This window comes from Chiroxiphia lanceolata, chromosome 3 (genome assembly GCF_009829145.1).
Source record: "Chiroxiphia lanceolata isolate bChiLan1 chromosome 3, bChiLan1.pri, whole genome shotgun sequence".
In the NCBI taxonomy this organism is placed as follows: Eukaryota; Metazoa; Chordata; class Aves; order Passeriformes; family Pipridae; genus Chiroxiphia; species Chiroxiphia lanceolata.
This window is the reverse complement of record NC_045639.1, coordinates 32,470,868-32,480,835: the sequence shown is the minus strand read 5'-3', so window position 1 is coordinate 32,480,835 and position 9,968 is coordinate 32,470,868. Positions and strand designations below refer to the sequence as shown.

The window sequence follows — 9,968 nt, the reverse complement described above, 5'->3', positions numbered from 1 at the left end:
TCCCAAGTCTCCCTCCTGCCTGAGTGCTCACTTCTCAGCTCTCTTTACACCATGTTGAACCCAGCTCTGCAACCCTACAAGCCAGTAGTAGGGTTTGGGTTGTGGGGGTTTTTACCCCACTGCTTAGCCCTCTGTGCCCATGAGGTGACACAGAAGCCCTGGCCCTGGCAGAGACACTGATTGCTGAACACCAGACCAGCACAGGCAGGAACAGACCTAGTACAAAGGCTAAGTGACATGACCAATCTCCTGCCTCTTAGCCGTGCTTTAGCAGTGGTGGAGAAGGCAGTATCGTGGCTGCTTCCTATGGTCACCCCAGGCTTGGTAGCCTGTCCTCACATCCACTGTGAGGAGCTTAGCCTTTGTTGTATCAAGAAATGCTACAATGGCTGATTTAAGGTTGGTGCCAGCTGCCTGCCTCAGAGTGAATGGGAGAAGAAAGGAGGACCTGGATCTTGTATTGCTCCTGAACCAGCTACAGCACAGCTCCAGCCTTGTCCATCTCCAGTTTCACCTATGAGGACATATGAGAAGGACCAGCTCAGGCCCAGAGGACCCCAAAGGGGAGCAAATAGTGAGGCAGAAGTGCACACTGCAGAGGTGAAGGAGCTTGGTCGTCTGTGGCCAGACCAGAAAGGACGGCTTGGTAAGTCGGTCAAAAAGACCCCTGGATCGTCAGGAGGAAAGTACAAAACATTTTTGTAACCCCAAGTCTGACAGCAAGAGGAGAGGGCATCACCCAGGGCAGAAGAAAGGCATGAGGAGACCTTAGATGTTCTTCAGGGTCTCTTTGAACTGGCTCAGAACCACAAGACCAGGGAGCAAGGGTGTCTGCTTGCTCCCTAAGGACATGGCATCTGAAATGACAGCCTCAAGAAACAGCCAGGAACTACCCCATCCAGTACTGGGGCAGGGAGGCAACCATCCCAAAGGCCCCAGAAGAAATATCCCAACACCATCAGAAATCAGGACAAACCCCTCCTAGTAGTCACAGAGAGGAGTTACAAGGGGCCTGGCAGTATTTCAGCTTGCAAGAGGGCTGTGCCTTCCTCAGCACTACTTGTCCTGTTTCTGAGGGCTCCTGTCAGATGATACTGGCGCTGCATGACATGGGCTGCCTTGAGCAGCACACCACTGCTCCCTTGCAGGGCTGGCCCAACACAGCCCATTCAGGTGCCCGTGGGTGCCAGCTGAGCCAGCCTGGCAGGAGACAGCTCAGACCTGAGCAGGGCCATCACACTAGTGCTCAACACCCAGGGTTTTGTTGATGTGTTCGCTGCCCCGGAAGCCCTTCCCCGCTGCTCGGTTGGTGACAGTGTGGCTCCCCAGGATGCAGTTTGAGGGGTTTGCCAGCATGATGACCTGCCAGGGCCTGGTTCAGAGTCCTTGCAGCTCACAGCTCTGTCGTCTTCCTTGGCTCGATCAAGATGGTGTTGAGCATGCCCACCTGACACTCCTGGTCTTGGAGCTTCCTTGCAGCCTGAGAAGGGCTTTGGCACCAGTTCGACCTCTGACGGCCCCTCTGCCAGTTCCTCAGCATTAGCAGGACAGTGACGAGGACCAGCACTGCTGTCAGCACCCCGAACACCAGCACTGTCACCAGCTGAGCTTCGCTCAGCCCAGAGTCTCTTTGGGTCACCACCTCCTTCACAGAGATTTTCAACAACCCTCCCCCCAGCTCTTTCTCACTGTGGTTGGCCACGCGCCGCCCTGTGACCGCGGTCCTGACAGGCTCTGGCTGTGTCACGCCCGGCATCTCACTGGTGGTGCTTTCCACAGCCCCGCCATTCTCGTGGTTTGCAGGGTGGTAGGGTGGAGACCAGGTGGGCTCTGGGACGGAGATCTCACAGGTTTTGCCAGTGAAACGGTCAGGACACAAGCAGTCATAGTCATTGATGCGGTCATAGCACTTTGCTCCATTTTTGCACGGCTGGCTGGCACAGTCATTGATGTTGATTGTGCAGAAACGCCCTTCAAAGCCCACCTGGCATTGGCAGGAGAAGCGGTTGATGCCGTCGTGGCAGGTGGCACCGTTGGCACAGGGGCGCATCAGGCAGTCGTCCACATCATGCTCACAGAGAGCCCCCACAAAGCCAGCGAGACACCGGCAGGTGAAGTTGCTGGCAAAGCCGTTTTCGTCTTGACATTGCCCACCATTCTTGCACGGAGACCTGTTTGGAGAGAGCAAGAATGGGTCATGGCCCTGGAGAGCAAGCAACTTCCCTCACCCCAGGGAGGTAAACACACAGAGCCGCTTAGCATGACCAGTGTGTCCAGCACCAGCTCTCTCCATGGGGGCAGCTATCTCAAGGAGAAGACTGGGTAAGAAATTCTGTCTCCTTGAGTGAGAGGCTGTGGAACCTCTTCAAAGGCTGTGACCTTGCATGGGTCCACCACCGACCGGGGAAGGTCTTCAGCCAAACGATCTGATGAGGAAACATGCCCTCCTGATGCTCCCCAAAGGCATGACAGGTGTCACCTCATCACACCTACAGCAGTGAGGGACAGGAATCTGCTGAGATTGCAACAAAGACCTTGCCACAGCAGGACGATGCAGTGCACACTGCTAAACCAAAGCCAAAGATGATTTTGGCTTAACTCCACTAGTGCATGGAAATCCACAGATAATGAGCCAAGCTGGGCCTCCACTTGGCAGCATGTGACCCGAAGTCAATGCTGGCTGTAGTTAACACTGCAGTGTCTCACCCTGCCTTCTCACAAGGCCCTGTCTTCATCTCACAATCCTTTCCATGGAAACCTTCTGGACACAAGCAGGAATATTCCCCATCTCGATCATAGATGCACTGAGCCCCGTTCTGGCACGGGGACTGGTGTTCGCAGATGTGTATGTCTGAGGAGAAAGAAAAAGGTGGGAATTAGGCAGAAAAGAAGGTTGATGTGGCCAATTTACTGCAAACACAACCCATCAAACCCAGTGGGGATGGAGAAATGACAGGAGCTTCTCCCTCCTCCCTGCCAATGGGCACCTGCAGCAACAGGAGTGCAGTGCCTATGTGGTTGTGGAAGATGCTTTGCATGCCATCTCTCTGGCCAGTGGAGACCCCATGCTACAAAGGAGTCTCTGATGCCAGAGAAGGGGAGTCCATCAGCTACCTGCTGAAGGCAGGAAGCCCTGGGGGAGGCAGGGGATGCTGCTTCGAGTCCTGACACACCATGAGAAATGGAATGAGTTCACCTGCTCCCTCTCCTGAGGCTGGCCAGTGTCATGCCAGCTCTTGCCATGCAGCCAGAGAGCAGGTGCCTGCAGCCTTCCCTCTTTTGGAAGGGAATGGTTCCACCTATGGCAGCCAGGCAACATCGTATCTCCCAGGCAGTCAGAGAGGCATCACCCAGGTGGCTTCTGACTATGTTGGCTGTGCTGGCTCACATATCCATGGAGGGTGTGCTGGGCTTCTGCCCTCAGCGCCGGAGGCTGGGATGTCCAGCCCATGACTCACCTTTGTCACAGAACTTGCCGGCCCAGCCAGTGTGACAGATGCACTGCCAAGGCTGGTGGCACGTCCCATGGAGACACCCCGGCATACGCACGCACTCCTCACAGTACTCGCCCTCCCAGCCTGGATCACACCTGTGGGAGGACAGCACATAGCAGCACAATAAGACCCAATCAAGGGCTGTGGAAAAGCTGGCTGTGTGTCATGAAGGGTTACTGCAGATACAGCAGCACTCAGAAACTCTCCCAAAGCCCCCCATGGACCTGCTGGCTCTCTCCTCTGGGGGAGGTCAGCACTAGGACCTCATCTGTCCAAGGAAGCAAATAGATAGAGCAGGGGCAGACTCACCCTCTGCAGCCAGGGAGGGTGGGGGGCCAGAAACAGAGCTCAGCAGCTTCACTTTTAGTGCCCACGTCCCTCTGCTTTCCTTCAGCCAGCCACTCTGTATACACCACTGCATCAGCTTGGCAATTCCTGCACCTCCCTCATTGCACAGCCAGTCTGACAGGCAGAGAAAAGCCCATCCCTAACCCTGAACTCCCTGAGGGAAAGCAACAAGAGGCCCCTGAGGTCCACGTGTTTCACTGCACCTCTTTGAATTATAATGTGTGTCATTTTTTGTCCGAAGTGCACGGTAATCCAGCTCTGAAACCTTGCTTGCCATGGCTGGTGAACAGAATAGACTTATTAGCCAGTCACAAGGGCAGTACAGTGGTAAAACCTGCAGCACACAATGAGCCTTCTGGTCCCAGAAGAGTAGAGCAGTGGCTAAGTAAAGCCAAGCTTTACTTAGCTTGAGTGGCAGGCATTCCTCAGACCTGCCAGCTCTAAGGGGGAAAGCAAGTGATAACAAGATTAAAGCTGAGTGGAGGTGGCACCAAGCCACAACAAAAGCTATACTCAAATCAGCATGAAATTAAACCTAACAAAAACAACACAGTTTCTAGACTAAGGAAGGGGATTCATTTTCATGGCTGTGGCTCATTTCAGTGCAATGTGTGATGACTACAGCTTTGTTGGGCTGGCCCAAGGCTGCACTTTCACACCTGGGCTGCCTATTGTCATTGCTTGTTGTCTCAAACAGATGGGGAATGAGGAAAATGGTTAAAAAATAAATATATATGTTAATTAGAGGTCTTTTTGATGGGAATGGAGGTGATACCATGTCCCTGATAGAGTCTGGGGAAATGCATTCACACCTGGACAGCCCTGAGTTTACAGAAGGCTGTGGACACCTCTATACCCCAGTACCTGCAAGGGAGCAGGTATCATCAACTCTTCCCCTTCTCTGAAAGGCAGATGGCCAACTTAAAAATTACCAGGGAGGGGGCAAGGTAAACAGCCAAGTCTCCCTGAGCCTTGATCCTGTGGAGTCTGGGCACCAGCTCAAGCTGACATGCCAGGGATCACAAATGCACTTCTGCTGCAGTAGCCCCCAGCTTGCTGGTAAGCCTGTCATGAAAACATCCAGAGATCCTCACCATAGCCCAGCCTGCTGAGAGGGGACCCCTGATGCCCTCAGTTATGTGCATGCTGGCAGCTCCTCTCTTCCATGCCCCCAGGGAGAGCATCTCTCCCTTAGCCAGTGAGGAGGCCATGCAAGCTGGCCAACTCCCATGCCTGCTCTGCTGCCTGATGGCTTTCCCCATTACATCTGAGCCTGAAGGCTGCCTCCAATCCCCCAGGCACAGCCGGGCTGTCCTAGGCTCCCATCTAGACGAAAAGGGCTCAGCAGAACAACACCGGTCAGCATGTGGAGGTGGTGACTCTGGGAGCACTGGAGCAAAGGCTGGAAGTGGCTGAGGGATCAGAATCTCCCACTCCAGAGGGTGTTAGATAAGAAGAGTGCAGAGTCATCGATTCCAGGTGTGGGTGAGTGGAGGAGGAGGCGCTTCAGCTCAGGGCAGGCTCAAGAGACACAGCAACAGGGGAGGGAGAGCAGCTACAGTCAGGAGCAGCAAAGAGCCAAAGACAAGCCATACCTGCACTTCCCATCCTGGTCACAGCAGCCATGGGCGAGATTACAGCGCTCACTGCAGTCATCACCTACAAAGCAGGTAACATTAAGCAGCTGGGTTAAGCAGAGACTGTAGATAACTCCAGATCTGCCCATGGCCCTGCTGGCCCACAGCTTCTTTTTTCCTTCCTAAGCGCTCAGAGTACCCTTCCCCGGAGCCATGAGGTGGGGGACCTTCCTTTCAATGACTGGATGCCACACAGGAGATGAGGATTTCACATTAACCCAAGCAGTGATAATACTACCTTTACTGCTTTCAAAACTACTCATTCTCTGGTCATCTTTCCCCCCCTCCCTCTGCTCCTTCCCTTAGATTTTGAGCCCTTCTGGGCAAGAGCTGGGGTTGCCAGTGCATTAAGGCAACCTGTGTAATAGAGACTCACCCACCTGGGACCTTGGTCCCAGTGTCTTCAAGAAGTATGGTGGGAAAGCTCAGGGCCAGGTAGTGCAAGGGGCACAAAGGGACTGAGGATGGAAATGGAAAGAATGGTTCCTCTTTATCTTGCAGGATGTTGCCCTCCACAGGGGCAGCTACTGACACAAAACAGTCTGTCTGGGGCTCCTGCCCTCCCCCAGGACCCAGCTGCCAGCACTCCCCTTCCAGCATGGGGAGGCAGGACTGGGCATCACATGGGGCCAGGTATCCAGTTCTGTTTATTTATTTAAAGGCCTCAGAGGCTGTAACTGAGCCATGGCCTCGCCGTGCCACTTCTCGTCCTCTGCTTGGTGCTGGCCTGCTTTCTCCAGCCAGGTGTCCCCTTTCATCTCCACCTTCCCCTCTCCCCCATCACTTGCTTGCATTTTGGCTCCACCTGGGAGCTGGTTCACTTTAGCTCCATGAGCAGTAGAACTAGAGCAAAATCAGGAAGCAGGAAGTTTCTCTAGAAGCCCAGTGCAATCCCAGGCCAGGCCCAAGAGATGAACACTCTTACCTGACTGAGCTCCTCCATCCTGGACTGAGACAGGTTAAAGCCCCCGTGCCAAGAGCAGTGCTCGGGCTTTCCCCAAGCAGCATTTTGTGCTGCCTAGGAAAGCAAGCAGGAGAAGAAATCCTCCATGCATGTGATTTTGCTACAGTGAGGCAGCAGGTCCCACTGCTCGGGACAAGAGCCTCGCAAAATGAGGCACGGTGGAGCTGGAGCAGCATCCTGGGACTGCTCAGCCCCAAGCCTGGGTATCATCACCTTTCGTATTTGTAATCATCTCTCCTGGCAGGGGGACAGTAAACTAATCTTTGGGAAGGAATTTTGTCTCACTGGATCCAGGATTAGCTGTTCAGTTTTGGGACCTTCTTTCCCCTTGCCCTGCCTCCCCAAACAGGCTCATCAGTTCAGCAACCCATTCACACTGAGACAGAGCAGCAGGACCTCTCACTGCCAGTCTGCTCAGGTGCTGCCACCCCTGTGGTCACCAGAGTATGGGTCTCTAAAGTTGCCACCAGTCACCCCCCAGGTGATCGATGACTGAGCAGCATTTTCCACTCTTCCAGGTCAAGCGAGTTCTATTTTGCACAGAAAACTGAGGAGACTTCAGTGATGCCAAGGACAGGTTTGGAAAGATGCATATAAAAGAGAACGATGCATTTCTACAGAGACTCACCTTGCACAAGCTGGTGATGGGCCAAGAGGATCCAAATCAAGGACATGAGCTGGAGACAGAAGCTCCTGAGCATGGTCAGTGTGGCCCCACCGAGATGAACACCTACAGAGAGAAAAAGAGCAAGCTCAGCAAAACCCCTTGGCTCACACCACGGCTTCACTTCACACATCCCTTCCTATCTGCTACCTGGGAGTTTTGAGTTGAAACATACAGTTTTGTACAGACTTGTCACCACACTCCTCTCTGTCCTTCTAGACACCTTCCTCTAAGGCAGTGTTGGAGCACTAAGAATCAAAAAGCCTTTAAAAATGTATGTACAGGAGAACTGAGTGTGCACATTCAATCTTGAGTATGTAGTAGCTCAAGTTGTTACACCACATCTTGGAGCACCTGCCCCTGCTAGCTGCTGTCAAGAGAGCAGAAACCTCCAGAAATACCAGCCCAGCTGCGGAAACCTTCATCTTCCCTCCTTAGATCTGGGAGGCTCCAGCTTCACGTTAAATGAGGTCCCTCCTATGCATTTTTGAATGAATAGATGGGCTGAGTCTTTTTTACGGCACCTAGGCTGCTATTTGAACCCTGCAGGAGAGCAGGCAGTCGAGTAAGATCTAGCAGATGAGCAGGCAGCCCTACTCCATTGTCCAAGCAAGAGAGTGAAGTGACAGGCACTAGAGCTGGGCTGCAGCCCCAGGGAGAAAAGGCAAACACGCACCTCTCACTAGGTGCAGTCCTTTTCCTCAGCTGTCCTGCAGAGAGCCCCGTCAGCCCAAGGTTCCTGCACCCATCTATTTTCTGACTGCCTCCTGCCCTCTCAAAGTAAAATTAAATACTTTCCAAAAATGCTTCATTCCCTCCCAGCCTTCTGGAATTGTTAAGGGCAGGAAATTTGAGGGTGATATCATAAATATATTACTGTAATGAGATGGGAGGGGTTAAACAGTTCTGCTAGGAGAATGGTGAAGGTATGAAGCAGACTCTATCCAGCTGCGTGGGTGTGATGAACGGGGGCCATTCCACTTTCAGCTTGGCTTTTTAGGTTGGAAGGTTGTTCTGGGTCCATAGTTGCATGAAAGACTTCTCAGACGGGGACAGAAGTCCTCCCACCCACCTATACATACACATGCATTGCAGGAAGAGGTTTTGGGGTCCCTGCTAAGAGCTTCACCTGTCGAAACCATAGCTCTCAAAAGCAAGGATGTTGCTCTAAGCATCTCTCCAGCAAACAAACCATCACCTATGAAAGATGCAGCATTTTCAGAGGGGCTACAGAATGTTATTGTCACTGCCCCAGCCAAATCCCAGCACAGATTGCTGTGGAACCCACAGTTCCCTTGTCACCATGCTTGCAGGACCCTCCTTTGCCTCCTGCCCCTAAACACTGGGCAGTGGCAAACAGCTGCTGCATTTCAGGGAAGGGTGAAGCAATTCCTATGAAACTTATCAAATAATTTAGGGTTGAAACCAGTATTATGTTCCTTCAGGACTGTGAGGAGCATAGCCTCTGACCACATGTCACTGCAAAGGCAGTTTCCCCCATGGCTCCCCACTCGAGGCACAGCCTCTCAGACATCCTGACATAGCCTCCCCATCTCCCCCTCGGAGCTGCCCCGGACCCCGGCATCCTGGGGGGCAGCTGGTGCCCAAGAGAGGTGTGAGCAGCTCCCACCGGGCAGGCCTGGCTTTTGGTCGCAGGGACACGGGCAAGGGAGCTTCCCCTGTCCCACTTCTCCGCCTGCGCCTGGCCGAGTTGGGGGCTACCAGCACTCCAGGGGCTGCGAGGACGCCTCTGGGGTCTATTAACCTCCCCCTCGGGGGTATTAGGGACCTCTGTACGGCTGGGGGCTACCAGGGACAGCCCCAGGACGGGGGCTATCAGACCTTGTCTCTAGTCTGAGGGCTGTCGGGACCACTCCAGACTGGGTGTCCGGGGGCAGGGGTGGGAACCCGGAGGATGCCGCGCCGCTGCGGCTCGCCGCTCCTGCCCCCCCTTCCCCCTTCTCCCTCATCCCGCGGCTTTGGGACCACTCCAAGCCCCGGTGCCCCCTTCAGGGGCACGGCCGCGGGGGTGCCCTTCCCTCCACCCCACCCCACGGCCGTCCCCGGAGGGGAGGCTACACGGAGCCCCCCCCGGTCCCCCTGCGGCCGGGGCGGCGGCGGAGAAAGGGGGGCCGGCTCGGGGGGCTGCGGGTCCCTGCAGCGCCGACCCCCGCCGGTCCCCCTGCTCTCACCTCGGCGACGCGGCGGGTCGTGGGCTATCGCGGGGCGCGGCGGCGGGGGGCGGCCATGCCCGGTGCGGCGGCGGCGGGGCTGGGGAGCGCGGGGCTGCGGAGGGAGCTGCCGCCGCGTGTGCCGCGCCGCTCCGCCCGCCGCCGCCGCCGCCGCCGAGCAGCCCCGGCCGCTTGCCAGCGGCTGCGTGTGCCTGCACATCCCCGCTCCCTCCCCGGGACATCCCGCCTCCCGCCGCCCCAAACCGCAGGCAGCCCCCGACCCGGCCCGCCCTGCCCGCTCACCCCTGCCCTGCTCCCGCCGCCGGGGGCGAGGGGGGGTCGCAGAACGGCCCGCCCGCCCGCCACCACCCGGGGGGCTGCGCCTGCGAAGGCTCACCGGTACCGTCCCCCAGGGAGGATCCGCGGAGGATGGAGGGGTGTCCCGGGCTGCCGCCCCCACCCCCACCCCCCGAGACGCGGCCTTGCTGGGGAGACCCCTGCCCTGGGCTTGGGGGGGCTGCAGCACTCTCCCCTCTGGCTTGGGTAGAGCTGCTGCGGCCGACCTCCCGCGGGGCACTCCACCTCTCTCAGAAATAGGTGCGCGATGATCAGAGCCTTCATTTCGCTCAGATTATCTGAAAAAATAATAATAAGCAAAAATGCCTCCTGCAGCCTCTCCCTAATGTCTTT

The 9,968-nt window shown here is 55.7% G+C and overlaps 1 protein-coding gene across 2 annotated transcripts; it reads right to left on the bottom strand.

Annotated features, from left to right (window-relative positions):
* Positions 1–784: 784 nt before the first annotated feature.
* Positions 785–9,604, bottom strand: DLK2 (delta like non-canonical Notch ligand 2). Of its 2 annotated transcripts, none has more exons than XM_032681371.1 (6): positions 9,582–9,604; positions 7,072–7,173; positions 5,438–5,501; positions 3,459–3,589; positions 2,707–2,851; positions 785–2,171 (listed from the first exon to the last, which is right to left on the bottom strand). In XM_032681371.1, exons 2-6 carry the CDS (start codon positions 7,142–7,144, stop codon positions 1,394–1,396), a joined length of 1,191 nt encoding a protein of 396 aa, XP_032537262.1. In that variant the 5' UTR covers positions 7,145–7,173; positions 9,582–9,604; the 3' UTR covers positions 785–1,393. The 2 variants fall into 2 exon arrangements, with proteins under 2 accessions (XP_032537262.1, XP_032537261.1); XM_032681370.1 differs by lacking the exon at positions 9,582–9,604 and adding an exon at positions 9,300–9,338.
* Positions 9,605–9,968: the final 364 nt, after the last annotated feature.

Excerpts from the sequence above, each read along its gene's own strand:
- DLK2 (XM_032681371.1), bottom strand. The coding sequence starts at position 7,144 with ATGCTCAGGAGCTTCTGTCTCCAGCTCATGTCCTTGATTTGGATCCTC. Across the intron at positions 5,502-7,071 it reads CCATCACCAGCTTGTGCAAG|GTGATGACTGCAGTGAGCGC; the intron begins GTGAGTCTCTGT and ends CCTGCTTTGTAG. Across the intron at positions 2,172-2,706 it reads GGGCCTTGTGAGAAGGCAGG|GTCTCCGTGCAAGAATGGTG; the intron begins GTGAGACACTGC and ends CTCTCCAAACAG.